This window comes from Elephantulus edwardii, unplaced genomic scaffold, assembly GCF_000299155.1.
Source record: "Elephantulus edwardii isolate Elephantulus edwardi_28Jun2011 unplaced genomic scaffold, EleEdw1.0 scaffold00288, whole genome shotgun sequence".
Lineage (NCBI taxonomy): Eukaryota > Metazoa > Chordata > Mammalia > Macroscelidea > Macroscelididae > Elephantulus > Elephantulus edwardii.
Window position 1 is genome coordinate 2500058 of NW_006400038.1, and position 17307 is coordinate 2517364.

At 39.8% G+C, this 17307-nt stretch overlaps 1 protein-coding gene across 1 annotated transcript in view; it reads left to right on the forward strand.

Annotated features, from left to right (window-relative positions):
- The window catches only part of ATG7 (autophagy related 7), a 184591-nt gene that overhangs the window by 14009 nt on the left and 153275 nt on the right, over window positions 1–17307 (forward strand). Inside the window, exons 5-8 of the mRNA XM_006900552.1 lie at window positions 3760–3876; window positions 5209–5358; window positions 12111–12199; window positions 16019–16140. Of these exons, the coding sequence (XP_006900614.1) occupies window positions 3760–3876; window positions 5209–5358; window positions 12111–12199; window positions 16019–16140 (478 nt within the window). The remainder of the gene's footprint in view (window positions 1–3759; window positions 3877–5208; window positions 5359–12110; window positions 12200–16018; window positions 16141–17307) is intronic.

Sequence of the window (17307 nt, forward strand, 5' to 3'; positions counted from 1 at the left end):
TTCTGAGCCTCCTTTAAGTGTGTTCAAACCACCAAGGATCCTGTTTTCAGTATTGCTAATTTGTCTGTAAATTTGAGTAGTTTGATCTCTTCCCTACTAGGCTAGGTATAGGTTAGAGTAAACATTTTTGGGTTTGTTGCTGCACCATCTGTACATTTTCTGTGACAGGGATGCTGTAGCTCTCTCTTCCTCTCACTGTGTTGAGTTGGAACCATCTCAGTAGACCCTCCAGTGAGTTCTCAGAGACTGTAGATTGCACAGGAGGAGATTGTCCATCTTTCTCCCATGGAACAGCTGGTGGATTAGAATTGCTTGCAATTCCTTACCTACTATATCACTGGAGCTTCCTGGGATTCTGATTTCGAACTTAGGTGAAAATACACTTTTTAATGCGGTACTCTGATCTTAAGGCAATTTCCAGTATGTATTGGCTTTTTGCCCATTTTATTGAGTGTTTTTTTAGCTGGCTTTAAAATGACTCTTAATCTTTTGTAATCTTCAAAGTTAATTGAAGTCTTTTGTATCCCAAGAGAATCCTAAAAAATCTAAGCCTTTTGACTTTTGAAGATGATCCATAAAGCATCGTAGAAATTGTGAAATCCTTTATCTTGAATTATTTAACCTTTTTCTAAAGATCAGTTATGACAAATCACTTAAATATTAAGAGATTCCTGAAGATGTTTTTGCTTTCTTTTCTGCCATTTTTAGGACTTAAAGAAACAGACAATTTCAATATTGCATTTTGCTTTCCCTTTATTAAAAAGAGTATGATTTTAGTTGATAAATTATTGACAGAATTAGAAACTAAAGAAATGTGAATTATTTGATTATCTTATTTGGACACAAATAAATTTGCTTTAAAAGTTTTTAAAAAAACTATATTTAAAGAGAATTTTATTCTAAAAGTCCAGAATAGGCAAATCTACAGAAGGAGTGGGGAAATTAGTAGTTCCCTGAGACTGGGAAGAGAGCCAAGTGCAAAGTGACTGCCAAATGGTATGAAATTTCTTCCTGGGTTGATTAAAGTATTCTTAAATTAGTAGTACTCTTAGCACAGTCGTGGCAATACAGTAAACCCACAAAATTTGTGCACTTTAAAATGATGAATGTTCAAAAATATTTTTAGTGTGATTTGTGTGAAGCATACTGTGTGTGGTTTCCCCCCGCCAATCAATAATGCACACTTTGTTTCATAATGTTATTAATCATCTATTGATTCCACATAAAGTGATGGAATATATAGTATATAAATTCTACCTCAGTAAAAAAGTTGCATGTGACTCAACAGCACATAACAACAACAACAATAGCTGCTTAATTTTCATTATTAACAAGATTCAGAAAAGAAATACTGATTACCTGGATAAACTGCATGTGTGGTCAGTAATCATGAAACGGTAGGAATCAGCCCATGTCACCACGTGAGACTTCCCTGGGCGGAGTTCAGTCACATGCTGTCTGAAGGGGGTAGCATTGAGGATAGACAGCCTTGGGGTTCTGGTCTTCTGCATTCTCTCCCTGGTGGGAACTCCAGTGAGGACAAAACCTCATGTCACTGGTGATCCTCAGTCCTGAGATCCCTCCATGACTCCTGTACTTAGTCATACACTCTCTTTTTCTCTGTCCTGAGTTCAGAATGGATCTGCTCATCTTTTATTGTTAGTGTCATGTTAATTTATGTTGTTGTTATTAATAGTCATCAAGTCAGCTCTAACTAAGGACTTAATGTACAGTAGAACAAAATATTGACAGGCCCTATGTCATCTTTGTGATTGTCACTGTATTCTCCAGTTCATTGCCATGCCATGAATATTTCAAGGACTTTCCAAACCAGAACTCATCACTAGATTAGAAAATAATTGTTTTATGATCTTTAGAGTTTTTATTGGCTGATGTTCTTCCTAGTCCATCTTTGTATGATCCCTGATCACCTTGGGTGGTCCTGCTGGTATTTAAAACATCAGTCGTGTAGTTTCCAGCATCCCAACAGCACACATGTCAGCAAAATACCCCATACACCACAGCACGCCCAACTGATGTGGTCTTTGTACACAACAACTGATCAATTGTTGTTAACTTAAATTTAAAAATTTTCTGAAACCTATTATCTCAGCCATGTCATTGTTGCTGTTGTCACGTACAGTTGAATTGAAGCCAATTCATAGCTTAGCCTCCGGCAGGTTTTTAGAGGGAATAAATAGCATGGGAGGAGACTGCCCGTCTTTCTTCTGTAAAACAACTGGTGGATTCAAACACATGCCTTTGGGTTGGCAGGGCAGCCCCTTAACACTAGGCCACCAGAGCTCCCTCAAAATTCATTGCTGGCAAGTTGGAACTGACTCACAGCTGACCCTCTAACTGGTGTCCAAGGATATTGCCACTCTTTCTTCTGTGGAGCAGAGTCTCCAGAGACTTGACAAATAATGCTATCAGGTATACAATTAGCACAGCTTCTTTTGTCTTAAGTCATTTTTTTAGAAAGTGATTTTTACTGTATTTTTTATTTGTGCCTCCACTGAAGGTATGCTGAATATTTATGATATGTTGTTGTTATATAATATGCCATAAAGTTGGAACTGACCCACACCTCACCCTCCAGTGACTTTTCAGAAGCAGGAAATCACAGAAGAGGAGACTGGCCATCTGTCCCTCATACAACAGCTGGTGGATTTGAACTGCATATCTCTGAGTTGACAGTGAAGCTCCTTACCACTAGGCTACCAGAGATTCCTTATTTATGATATTTCTTGTCCTATTGTGTGTGTTCTTGAGTTGAATGTGACCCATAGTTGACCCTCTAGTGAGTTTTCAGAGGCAATAAATTGCATGAGAAGAGACTGCCTATCTTTCTCTTGAAAAGCAGCTGGTGGATTAAAACCACATACCTTTGGGTTGGCAGTGCAGCTCTTTACCACTAGGTCACTAGAACTCTATTTATGACATAACTGGGGAGGCAAGGTCTAATTATCCCTTCTCTGCCACCTACCAACTTTGTTTTGTTACCCCTCTCTAAGCTTCAGTTTAGAAACACATATGAAGTGGGTTAATAATTCTTCTCACAGTGATTTTGCGTATTATGCAATCATTGGTGACAAAGTGTCAACCACTTAATATTTTCTGTGTTAACCAGTGGCCAATAAAAGTATATTTTTTGTTGTCATATTAGTGTATGTTGTGTTCATAAAGGAGTATTGTGGGATAAAGAGATGATCTCTATAGAGATGAAAATAGTTGACATGCTGGTCATGTTTTGTGGTGTAAAGCTTTTCTGTGCTAAGAGGCTATGAGAAGTTGTATTTGTAGATGGAGTTAATTTTTTAATTGAACATTTGTTGTAGAATCTGTTGTGGTGATAGCTGCCTTTAAGTCAGTTGTGACTCTTGGCAACCCAACATGATACAGGGAAGAGCTGCTAAGTCTGCAAGGTTTTCTTTGCTGGAATCTTAACACAAGATTGCTAGGAACTTTCTTTTGATGGGCCACTGACTGAATTTGAACCTTCACTCTTCAGCTTAACAGTCAGGACCTAAAATATAGTTCACCAATTTTAAGTGAACACTATCGTGACTTTTCCCATCCCTTCTTCCTTCCACACTTTCCCATCTTCCCATTACCCACCATCTTTTGTCTTTTTTTCTTCCCCCCTCCCCTCGTCTTATGTCTTAATGGCTCTATCTGTTGTGGATATTTCATGTAAGTGGGCTCAGATGCTGTTTATCTGTTAGTGCTATTCTAATATCTTGGTTTCTGTTTTACTAGGATCTAAAGAAATACCATTTCTACTATTGGTTTTGCTACCCTGCACTCTGCCTGCCAGAGAGTATACCTCTGATCCAGGAGCCAGTGGGTTTGCATCAAAGATTTTCACCAGAACAGGTATCAGAAAATAGAACAAAATGCATGGAAAATTTGGTTTAATGTGCAAGAGTTAATACTCTAGTTCATTCTGAAGACAGACTACTTTGGATGAACATGGCAGTAATGCTGGAATCCTCTCAAGATGGTAGGATGCTTGGAGTAGAAAAATCTGTTCAGAGAGTTTCGTTAAATCACTCGGAGGGTATCTGAACAGGAATTTCTCAGGTTTTCAGTGGCATTTGGTGACATGCTTTGCAAATAGGAAGGATATATAGGGTCATTTTGAAAGACTATCAGCATTTACCAAAATGTGATTTTCAGTTTTATTATAAGGAAATATAAAGTAATGTATTTAGGAAAGAAGGCTTCCTTTTTAGTTAAATGATGATACAGTTAGTGCTGTGCTCTCTATTCTCCAAAGAAAGGAGCCAGGATCATGATGTCGGTTCGTGGAATGCAGAAATGCCCAGTATCCTCACAGAGTGTTGTTACAAACTTGTCTACCCTCACACCAAGTTGCAAAATTAATACATCAGCAATGAGTTTTGCAGAGCTAGTTTCTACCTTTTAAGAAAGATGATCATTAGAGATGAGCCTATGAAGAACAGGGTAAATAGGCTGGTAGAAGAGAGACGTACTAAAGAATTTTGATTGTTAGTGAGGCAAGTATTGAGTGGCAAGGTGGACTGAATCCATGAAGTGTATCAATGACCAATACTGTACATGCTGAAGCCAGGGAGCAGCCCTTCCTGATTAAGAGTTAGAACTGGCATTAGAATAGATCAAAGGTAGTGATTTTATGTAACCCAAGAAAAAAGATGTATGGAAATTAACAGCTAATGGGAGTGGAAGTTCTTTTAAAACGGACAAAAATGTATGCTTGCACAACTCTGGGTTTATAATATAAGCCACTGAACTCTTTAAATGGGTCACTTGTCCAGTATGGAAATTATGTCTCAATAAAACAATTTTGAAAAATATTATGGAAAGTAAATTTTATAAATAGTTGAGTCATGTTGGGTGATATTCATAAGAGATAAATATATGCCATTACAAAAAGGAAAGAATGTTTGGATACCTCTCTAACCCTTTTAACTGACATCACAGGGAAGCTCCATGCTGTTGCTTTGTGTCCCTGTCTCAGACACAGCCCCAGCCAGGCTGGAAGTTGTGTAAAATTTACATGACATGAATTGGGGCACTTTTATGTTCAGTTGCTAAAAAAGAGTAACAGAAATGTGATTAGTCATTTCTGGTCTTCCAAGCTGGAGTTGCCTTTCTGTTTATGTTCATTTTTAGCTAGTAGATATGGAATTGTCTGGAAAATGGCTCAATGTTTCTGTCTTTCAGATTCAAGCCCTTGAGTGTGCATATGACGATCTGTGTCACAGAGAAGGAGTCACTGCTCTACCGTACTTCTTAATCAAGTATGAGGAGAGCACAGTGCTGGTCTCTCAGCTTAAACACTGCAGGGATTTTCTTCAAGGTCAAAGGAGAAAGGTCAGAGAAATTTGAATATCACAGTATTACCCAGGAAAAAGAAAAATATTAGTTCACTTTACAACAGGCCACTGCAAAATTTGAGATTTTGTGTTAGCCATGCATAGGGTGATTTTAAATCCTTCTTTATCTCTCTCTTTTCTCACTCCTGCTCTTCCTACAGGCTTTCCTGCACCTGTTCCCCCTCAGGGGAGTTTGTGCATCCTTCAGTTCCTCTTAGGGATAGTTAATTCAGTGATCTTGTTTTTTTTAAAAAAAAAATCTATATCCTTTAAATTATACTAGTTTATTTACAAAATTCAAATGCATTCTTTTCCAGAACAGATTCTTTGAATTTCCCTCACCCCACCACTCATCAAATTGTACAACTCCATGGTTAATTCCTCTCCCCCTGCACATCCTCATCCCTCTGCTTCTACCTTCCCCCTTGGATCCTTATACTCATTCTACAATAATGATTTTATATAATATCTATCCTTGTGGTACTAAGTTAGTTCACTCAGCATAATGCTTTCCAGTCCAATACAAGTTAGGTAATAATTTGCAAAATCAGTGCTCCTGTGTGCTTTGTAGTATTCCATTGTGTGAATGTACCATAATTTCTCAATCTATTCGTTTAGGTTGGCTATCTGGGCTGTTTCCATGTTCTTGCTATGGTGAATGATGCTATTATGAACATTGGTGTACTATTCTCTGTGCCTCATTTCTCATTTTCTTAGGGTATATTCCAAGTAGTGGAATAAATAGCTAGATCATACTGAATTTCTATGTTCAGCTTTTTGAGGAAGCACCAAACTGTCTTCCAGAGTGGTTGTACCATTTTACAATCCAATAAACAATGTATAAGAGTTCCTTTCTCACCACATCCTCTCCAATATTTACTACTTGCTGCCCTTTTAAACATTGCTACTGTTATTGGAGTGAGATGTTACCTCATTGTGGTTTTGATTTGCGTCTCTCTTATTGCCACCTTCATAATTTAGAGGAAGTTCTAGACTGTTTTTTAGAATTCTCTTAGTTTTCACATGAACTGCTCTTCTGTGACCACCTAAAAGAATCCCAGTATCATTGTTGTTGTTAACAGATGTGTTGCTAATGGAGTGCTGAGAAAGTGCTAATGTGTGCTGAGAAAGAGGGGAGAAAGAGGAGCTCATCAATGAAGAAATAGCAGGATCCTCAGTGAGGTGGTGTGGCCTGGGATTGTAACAGTGGTGGTGAGGGTGGTGTGGGACCAAGTAGCATTTCATTCTGTCATACACTGGGCTGATAGAAATGAAAACTTACTCCACAGCACCAAACAACACTGAACCAAAATTAGTACATTTCTGAGAACTGCAGATTTTACTCAGATTTTACTAATTTTTCCTTCAAATACCTCTCTGTTCCAGGTCCACTCCAGGACAGCACATTGTATCTAGTTGTTGTACCTCTTTAGGCTTCTGGCCTATGGCCATTACTGAAGCTTCTCTTATTTTTTTATGACCTTGACAGTTTTGAAAAATACTAATCATGTATTTTGTAGAAGAAAAAAATCAATTTAGGCTTATTTGATGCGTCTCTCATGATTAGACTAATCTTACAGGTTTTTGGAAAAAGTACCACTGGTATAAAATACTCTGTCATGATATCATATCAGCAGTGTATTACATCATTTATGATGTTGATCTTCATCACTTGGTTAAGGTAGTACTTGCCAGATTTTTTTTTTCTCCCTCCTGTAAAGTTCAGAAAACTCTGGTGGCCTCATGGTAAGAAGCTGCCCTGCAATTCTAAAGGCCTATGGTTTGAATCCACCAGTTGTTCCACAGAAGAAGTATAGTCTCTCTCTTCCCATGTGATTTACAGCCTCTGAAAACCCACTGGTGAGTCAGCTGTGGGTTAGAATACAACAACAACAATTACTGTAAAGTTCAGTCTCCTTCTAAAAAACTGACAGAGGGTTACTGGATAAGTCAGTACTGGAAAATGCCAATTTTTATTTTTCTTTGAAGTGAGTCACTTAGCCTAGCTCACCTTAAAGAAGGAACAGGACTGAATCTACCTCCTGCATGTGGGGAATGAGAATCTATTCTGTTGCTTGGAGCCCTTCTGTTAGAAAGAGTGGTCCCTTCTCCCATTTAATTTTTGACTCAGTCATTTCTCATTAGCAGTATTGAGTCACATATCTTGTACTTTGGTATATAATGCAGTGTTGTTGTTGTTGTTGTTATGTGCTGTCGAGTCTCTTGTGACTCATAGCGACAGCCCTAAACTCTGTTCTGTTCTGTGCCAGTCTCATTGTCTCTGACACATTCATCCCGATTACCCCAGTCACCGAACCAATCCATCTCCTAGAGGGCCTTCCCCTCCTGCACCTCCCCTCCACCCTCCCAAGCATGATGTCCTTCGCCAAGGACCGGTCTCTCCTTACAACATGACCAAAGTATTTTAGATGGAGCCTTAGAATCCTTGCCTCCAAGGAGCAGCCCGGTTTGACCCTTTCCAGAACGAATCGTCTTTGTTTTCCTAGCAGTCCATGGTACCCTCAATACTCTTCTCAAACACCACAGCTCAAGGGAATCAATTCTCCTTCTATCCTTCCTAGTCATTGTCCAACTCTCTGATGCATAACGAATGATTGCAAAGACCATGGCCTGTATCAGATGCACCTTAGTCTCCAGAGTGACACCGTTGCTCTTCAGTACTTTAGAGAGGTCCCTAACAGCAGACTTTCCCATCACAATACACCTTTTAATTTCCTGGCTGCTGGTGCCAAGACTGTTGACTATGGAGCCAAGCAAACTAAAGCTGTGAACAATCTCAATCTCTTCACCATCCATCCTGATGCTGCCAATTGGTCCAGTGGTCAGAATCTTTGTCTCCTTGCCATTGAACCTCAATCCATATTGAAGGCTGCAGTCCTTGACCCTCTGCAGCAAGTGCTTCAGGTCCTCCTCATTTTCAGCAAGCAGGGTTGTGTCATCTGCATAACACAGATTGTTGATAGATCTTCCACCAAAAAATCCTGATGCTGCATTTCTCCTCTTAGAGCCAGCCTCCCAGATGATCTGTTCTGCATATAGGTTGAAAAGGTATGGAGAATGGAGACAGGACACGTCCCTGGTGCACGCCCTTCCCAATTTTGAACCATGCAGTGTTTCCTTGCTCTGTTCTGACAACTGCCTCTTGATTCAAGTATAGGTTTCGCATTAGCATGATCAAGTATTCTGGGATTTCATTCTTCTCAGAGTCAGCCACAGTTTAGTATGGTCCACACAGTCAAATACCTTTGCATAATCAATGAAGCACAGATAGATATTCCTCTGGTACTCCCTGCTTTTAACCAAGATCCATCTAACATTAGCTACAATATCCCTAGTACCACGACCCCTTCAAAAAGCCTGGACTTCTGGCAGTTCTCTGCTGATGTGCTGTTCCAGTTGTTTTTGGATAATCTTTAGTAGAATCTTGCTTGCATGTAAAATCAACGCTGTTGTTCTATAGTTTCCATACTCTGTTGGGTCACCTTTCTTTAATGGGAACACATATAGATCTCTTCCAGTCAGTTGGCCAAATGGCTGTTCTCCAGATTTCTTGACACAATTTGGTGAGCACGTCCAGGGCAGCATCCATTAGCTGAAATATGTCAATTGGTATACCATCTATTCCTTGGGCCAAAAAGAAACTAACCAGACTACAGGACATATCACCTTCGTTTGGGACACATTACCACTGAACTTAGGAGACTCTGGTCACAGCATAAGAAACTGTTAGCAGCTGACGAGTCTGGAATCACAAAAGCCAAGGAAGCTTTGGATATAAGCTATCATATCAAGGGCTGGACAATAGGAGATAGATGTTGAGGGGAGTGGATAGAAGTGGAGGGATTTCTTGATGGATGGTGGAGCAAAGAAATAAGTGGGTCAGGACACTTGTGCCAAGGGCAGGGACAACACCGAAAGTAATGTTTAATTCCACAATAAGGGATATATTATCACTTTTTCTGTAAAATGCTTATCTGTTGGATACTTCTAAATCTGAACATTCAGATTAAGACACACTAGGAAGAAGGATTGCCCATCCACTTCCAAAATAGCAGGCCTCTGAAAACCCTATGTACAACAGAACACATGTAGAATGACAGAAAGGGCAACTGAGTGTGGAAATACAAAGGAAGAGGAACAGTTGTAAGCAGACACTAATGATTGGAACATGGAATGTGAGAACCATGAATATGGGAAAATTAGATTGTTAAGGAGGAAATGGAATGCATAAATATTGACATACTAGGCATTGGTAGATGAGATGGACAGGTATGGGGAATTTTGAGTCAGATGATCATATGATATACTACTCCGGAGATGAAAAGGTGAGGAAAAATGGGGTTGCTTTCATAGTTAGAAAAGCCATTTCTTGAACCGTCTTGAAGTACAGTATTGTGAGTGACAGGATAATATCCATTCACATACAAGGAAGTCCAGTGAATACCATTATCATTCAGATATATGCACCAACAACCAGAGCCAAAGAAGAGGAAGCAGAAGATTTCTGCCAACTTTTACAGTTGGAGATCGATCGAACATGCAGTCAAGAAGAGGAATTAGTAGTTGAAAAACATGGACTCGGTGACAGAAATGGAGCTGGAGATAGAATGTTGCACAATCAATGACTTATTCATTGCAAACACGTTTTTTAAGAGGCATAAATGCAGGTTATACACATGGATCTCATCTGACAGTATGGATAGGAATCAGATCGATTACATCTGTGGAAAGAACTGTTGGAGAAGCTCAATATCAGCCGTGAAAACTAGGCCAGGAGCTGATTGTGGAACAGACCACCAACTACTCGTATGCACGTTCAAGCTGAAGCTGAGGAAAATTAAACCGAATCCACCTGAACCAAAATACAACTTTGAGTCTATCCCACCTGAATTTCAGAACTATCTCAAGAACAGGTTTGAGGCCTTGAGCACGAATGGCAAAGACCAGATGAGTTGTGGGAGAATATCAAGGGTATCATCCAGAAAGAGTGCATACGTTCATACAAAGACAGAGGAGGAAGAAAAGACCAAAATGGATGTCAGAAGAGACTTTGAAGGTTGCACTGGAGCGCAGAGAAGCCAAAGTACAAGGAAGAATTCAAGATACTAAAGAGCTGAACAGAAGATTCCAAAAGGCAGCACGGGATGACAAAGTAAAATATTACAATGAAATGTGCGAGGAGCTGGAGTCAGAAAATTAAAAGGGCCGAACTCGCTCAGCATTTCTTAAGCTCAAGAAACTGAAGAACAGATTCAAACCTCGAGTTGCTATAATCAAGGATGCTTTAGGCAGAATATTAAACGATCCAGGAAGTATTAAAAGAAGATGCAAAGAATATTCTCAGTCATTGTATCGAAAGGAATTGGCAGACACAGAAGAATTTTATGAAATCACATATGAGCAAGAGCCTACAGTGATGAAGGAAGACGTTCAAGCTGCTTTGAAGGAAATAGCAAAAAATATGGCCCCAGGAATAGATGGTATACCATAAAATGCAATACTGTGTTATTTATTTTATTGTTCATAGTGTTCTAATGCTGGCTGTTGAGTACTCCCTTGGGTTGGCTCCATGTCCCTTGCCAAGCCCCTGGGCTTTGACTTTGGGAATACTTCCTTATAGCACCAGAAGATGCTACAAGCACATTTTGTATTTTCCCTGCTCCAGCCTTAGAATTAGTCATTTCTCAAAAAAATCCTGATGCTAGATGCTCTTTGATTTTTCAGATGAAAGGGACTGAAAAAGTGAAAAATGTTATATATATGAAGAGCAAACAAAGCAGAAAGATCATGGTGGTTACATGTACTTTTTGAGGTCTACACTGAAGAAATGGTAGAATTTTCCTGAGAGACATCAGAGTTGGCAACTAGAAAGGAGAGGAGGTGTGCATTAGCAACGTCTAGGTGCCTGTCTTAATCTCTTCTGACTGAGGAGCTCTCGTGGCATAAGAGGAGTTGTGTGCTAGTAGTGTCTGAGTGCCTGACCCAGTAATCAGATCTGACTATAGGAGCTCTCGTGGCTTAGTACATAACATGTCAGACCGCTAGTCAAAAACACAATGGTTCAAACCCATTAAGTGCTTTTTGTGGGGAAAAAAAGATGAGAAAGCTGCTCCCATAAATGTTCAGTCCTGGAACCCAGTGCAGGGTCACTGTAAATTGGAACCAACTCAACCCCAGTGTTTATAGACTTACAAGGGAGTGGCCCTTCTTGGATTTTTTTTTTAATTACATAAAAATTGGCAGTTTTCACAGATTATATTCCTTTAAGAATGGGTTTTGTAGCGGAGCTCTGGTGGCCTAGTGGCAAAGAGCTGCAACTACAATCCCAGAGGCACACGGTTTGAATCCACCAGATGCTCTGCCGGGGAAGGAGGGACAATCTCCTCCTGTACTAGTTAGATCTGATTTGACGGTACACTCACACAAAAATAATAAAATACAATTAAAAAAATGTAAAAAAAGAATGGGTTTTGTGTAATTAAGTCTTGACAGCTTTAACTGTCTTCTTCCCTTTCTTATCTTTCTTCTAAATCCGTCTAGTTCTTACTCTACAAGGTTCGAACAAGGCAGAGAGGGTCCAGGTAAGTAGTTGATAGCTCCCACCATGACAAGTTCTTCAGTGTGAGCCTGCAGAAACATCTTGCTTTCTTCATGAAAAGGGACAATGAAGTAGTAGCAGTGCCTGTATTGTGAATATGACATGATTGTTGGCTTATTTTCTGTTCACAGATAACAGTCGGTGTCTATGACCCCTGTAACTTAGCCCAGTACCCTGGATGGCCTTTGAGGAATTTTTTGGTCCTAGCAGCTCACAGATGGTATTTACATGTGTGTTTCTGTCTATTAATACGTCCTGATAGTATGTCTACCTATATCTATACCTGTTATCTATAATTTTCCCCATGTAGGAACCAGGTAATAAATCATTCATGATTAAATTTCCATCAGTGGGGAACCCTTAACCAGGTGCATTTTGGAGCTGCAGCCTCTGAGCGCACTGTCCTGATAAGACTGCAGTAGAGGAATTGACACAGTTCCTGGCCCTGAAATCCTTTCAGCCTAGCTCTTAGTTGTCTTGGCACTTTCAGACAGAATTGTACTTATTATTAGCATCTTCTTATTTCCCTAACTCTATAAAAACTAAGATCGTATCCAAAGGGCTAATAAATGCACAGTTGAAAAGATTCTGAAGCCCCTAAGTCATTGTTGTTGTTGTTAAGTGCCTTCGAGTTGGAGATGACTCATAGTGACCGTATGAATGAAAGACCTGAACACTTCTATAACTTTCATCATTTCTCAAAGTTCACAGAGTTTCCAGAGGCAAGCTGTTTCAGAAGTGGATGCCACTCTTGCTTCCAAGCTTGTTTTAATTGGGAAGCTCCACCAAACACTGTCCACTATGGGTAACCATTATCGCATTTGACACATCAGTGTCAGTGTTTAGCATCACAGCAACTACTAGTTACTTCTGTACAACAAATGGACAGACAAGTGTTATGCCACTTACAAGAATATTTGACCAAAAAGAGTTGAAACCAGGCCTGAGGGTTACAGATTAAAATCATCTTTGGATTGGTAGCATAACTTTATATCCGCTAGACCAACAGAGCTCTCTCTATGTTGGTAAGTGTCATTGAGTCATAGACGACTCATAGTGACCCTATGAATGAAAGACCTGAACACTTGTGTAACTTTTCATCATTTCTCCAAGTTCACAGAGTTTCCAGAGGCAAGCTATTTCAGAAGTGGATGCTCCTCCTGCTTCCTAAGTCATTAAGGAACTAAAATAATAATTAAATACAGCCATTTAACAAACGTGTTTTGGAGAAAGTACAGCCCAAGTATTCCTTAGAGGCAAGGATGGTGAAGCTTTGTCTTACGTACTTTGCTTTGGGAATTTTGTTAGGAGAGGCTATTTATTGGAGAGGGACAACATGTTTGTGGAAGTCAGTGAAGAAAGGAAGACCCTCAACCAGGTGGATAGGCAGTTACTGCAGCAAGAATGGCACAGAAGAAGACAGAGTTCAGATCTGTTGTTTGTAGGGTTGTTGTGGATCATACTTGACCTGATGGCATATAACAACAGCAGCAACAAGGTGTAACTATTGATCTTCTCTGTCTGCAAATGAAGAGGGAAAAGAAACAAAGACACACAGAAATGATTAGTGCAGAGGACTAACATACCATGTGAGCCTCACCCTCCCAGACTCCAAGTCCTGAGAAGTTGAATAGGGCCAGGCTTCCACCACTGTGAAAGGATTCACTGTAGCAGATCTTGGGTGGAGAAGGAAGAAAAATATAGCCACAAAACCCAGCTAGGCTTTCTGGTCTAGTAGAGACTGTGGTAACCCTGAGGATTGAGATCCTTAGTCATCATCCTTTGAATCTAGAATCAAACCCACCTCTATGGCTCAACTGAGCCACCCAACAGACAGGCCTACAGGTTGAACAGTAACTAACCACACAGTAGACAGACCTATAGGATGAACAGTGATAGTAACTAACCACACAACAGACAGGCCTACAGGGTGAACAATGACAGTAACTAACCACAATAATAGACAGACCTAAAATAACTAACCACACAACAGACAGTCCTACAGGGTGAACAGTGACAGTAACTAACCACACAACAGACAGGCCTACACGGTGAACAGTGACAGTAATCAACCACACAACAGACAGGCCTATAGGGTAAACAATGACAGTAACCAACCACACAACAGACAGGCCTACACGGTGAACAGTGACAGTAACTCATCATGACAATAGACAGACCTACAGTAACTAACCACACAACAGACAGACCTACACGGTGGACAGTGACAGTAACCAACCACACAACAGACAGGCCTACAGGGTGAACAGTGACAGTAACTAACCACAATAATAGACAGACCTACAGTAACTAACCACACAACAGACAGGCCTACACGGTGAACAGTGACAGTAACCAACCACACAATAGACAGGTCTACAGGGTGAACAATGACAGTAACCAACCACACAATAGACAGGCCTATAGGGTGAACAGTGACAGTAACTAACTAACCACACAACCGACAGGCCTTCAGGGTTAACAGTGACAGTAACTAACCACAATAGACAGACCTACAGTAACTAACCACACAACAGACAGGCCTACATGGTGGACAGTGACAGTAACTAACCACACAATAGATTGGCCTACAGGGTGAACAGTGACAGTAACTAACCAGATGACCAAGGATGCACCTACTTCTCAGAATAACCGCCACAGGAGATCAATAGGGCAGCATTTTGAACGTGGGAAAGATCCAGTGGGGACCTGAAAAGATGGGGTATAGTGGTGAGCTTAGTCCAGTGGTGATTATTTTATAAAACACAATGCATAGGAATGATTGTATGATGCATAATGCCAATGAAGGAAAGTCTGAAACATACACACAAATCCCCACCATGTATATGAGTGAAACACAATCTATATAAATAATTATATGCATACTAATAAAAAAGGAGCAGCATTTACCCAGAGATAAACCTTTGAAAGCAGGAAGTAGAAAGATAATATCATGAGGAAGAAGAGGAAAGACTATGGTTAGATTACGGGTTTTGTAATTAATCCATGAAACAAAATGTGCGTGAAAGGTTGAACAAGAAACCAATATGCTTGTAAACTTTCATTCAAATCACAATTTAAAAAAATTGTTTCACAACAGAAAAAAATAATGACCTATAGCTACATGCTCACCAATACATTTAACAAATGTCAGTACCTAGTGAGAGTTCCCCTGTCAGGTGCATACAACACAGAAGTGTATGTGTAGTACACATATATGTATGTTCATAAAAGCCCTAAACTAGAAATAGTGCAGATGTCCTGTGGTAATGAAATGGATAATAAGTTACGGTGTGTTCATTGCAATGGAAAGCTATACTGCAGATCTACAAACACATTGTTAAATAGCAATGTGATTTGGTTTCAGAAGTAGAATGTAGCGAAATAAACCTGATATGACAGATTCTGATTCCATTTATATGAAAGCTTTAAAATAGGCAAAAGCAACCTGTGGGTTTACAGGAGTAGGTCTGAGAGGAGCTTCCTAACTGGAGTGAGGCATGAGACATGCTCCTCAATACTTAGAGTTCATGTCCTTTTGTGGTCTTCCCGTTTATGTAAAAAGGGTTACTTAAAAGAACTGTCTTCTGTTTTATCAGTTAGTGGACAATGACATTGTTTCAGATTTTTACAATGCATTTAAAAATATTTATGTACACACAGAAAGAACAGAAGGAGAGGAGTTAATATGACACCAGGAAGAGAAGGTTATATGGCTCCTCTTCAAACAGCACATCTGCATAGGACAAGTGGGCCTACTGATTGAAAATACTATTTCATAAAAGGTGATTTTAGAGCGGGACAGAGGACACTGGACCCATAGGTTCTTGTGGACTCTCCTGTAAAAGTTCGTTTGGGTGCTTAGAAGCCTATACAGATAAGTCTAAAATTCCACTAAGATTATAATTGTTCCCTTGAGGTGCCAGAGGGGTATGATTAGAATAAACAGAACTCTGTTCAATTGAATTGGTGAAACTCTAACCTGAGCTTGCTCTTCTCTTTTCCCTTATAAAATAACTGAAATCCGGGGTAACTTCAGGAGTAGCCGTTTCCAGTCAGTAGAGGTGCTTTGCTTCCGGGACCGAACCATGCAGGGGGTGCGAGACATCACACACAGCATCATCTTTGAAGTGAAGCTTCCAGAAGTGGCATTTAGCCCAGGTAACTTGTTGCTCTTTCAGAATGCCTTTTGTTACAACTTGTCAGACACCAGGCGAGTGCCCTTTCTTTTGGCTCACTCGCACGTACTGGGAGCCGCACAGCCCTCACTGTCTGCCTAAGGGGGGGCCTTGCAGCTCCTGCCCTGTGGGCTGTTCACACGGGACAGTGACCCGTTGTAGGCACTGCTTCTCCTGGTTATTGTTTCTGGTTGGTTTTTTGGTGTATTTTTTTTCAGTTTTGAGAATTTCTCCCCACCCCTAGTTTTTTAGGATTTTTTATTATACACAAAAAAATCTTTCTTCTTGTCTCTTCTTAAGGGAAGGATGAGATATTAATTAACTTGCATATTTATCTGTTACACACTTCTAGTTATATATACATATATATAAAAACCCTGTGTTCTATATAGTCTTCCACTCTGTAGAAGCCGTTTCTCATTTGATCCTGTGTGTGAGAACCAGCTTGCATCTCTGGGGTTTGTTTGTTTGTTTGTTCTGTGTTGTTTTTTTTAATAACATTCAGTTTATTACAAATATTTAGTATTGGCTTCCCATATTTCCCCCCTTTTGTTTTTATCCTAATTATGTTATCATCTAGATGAGCATCCTTTATACACAAACAAACAAATAAAACAAATTAAACATGATAAACTAAAAGAAATACTTTCAAAAATCTCCATATGATAGAAGGATTCAGGTTGAATATTCCTTGGAAGTCTGTGTTAATTGTCCCATTGCCACAGTGCTTGTCAAAAACAGTTCTGATTAATCTCCTTTGTCAGTGTGTCCTTTGCCATTCCCTGTCACTCCTCCCTGAGAGAGACTTCACCCTGATTCATAAGGAAAAGGGGATGGCATATTCTCTTAGCTACTTCCTGCTGAAAAGGGACACTGTAGGTTTCAGGGTGAAGATCTTCTCTCACTACTCTAAAGGGCCCCTTTGGCAATAGGAAACACATAGACTATTGTAGAGATTGATTTTGGAATTTAGATGCACTGTTATCAGTTGTGCTGAGCCATACATGTTCATATCTTTTAAGATGCATCATGGAACTGTTGCAGCCAAGAAGACACAAATTTAACTATTTAACTATTTAAAAGTATATGAGTTGCATCTCTGTTTTATAATGTAGGGAACTGGAGCTTAGAGACATTATGGATACATAGA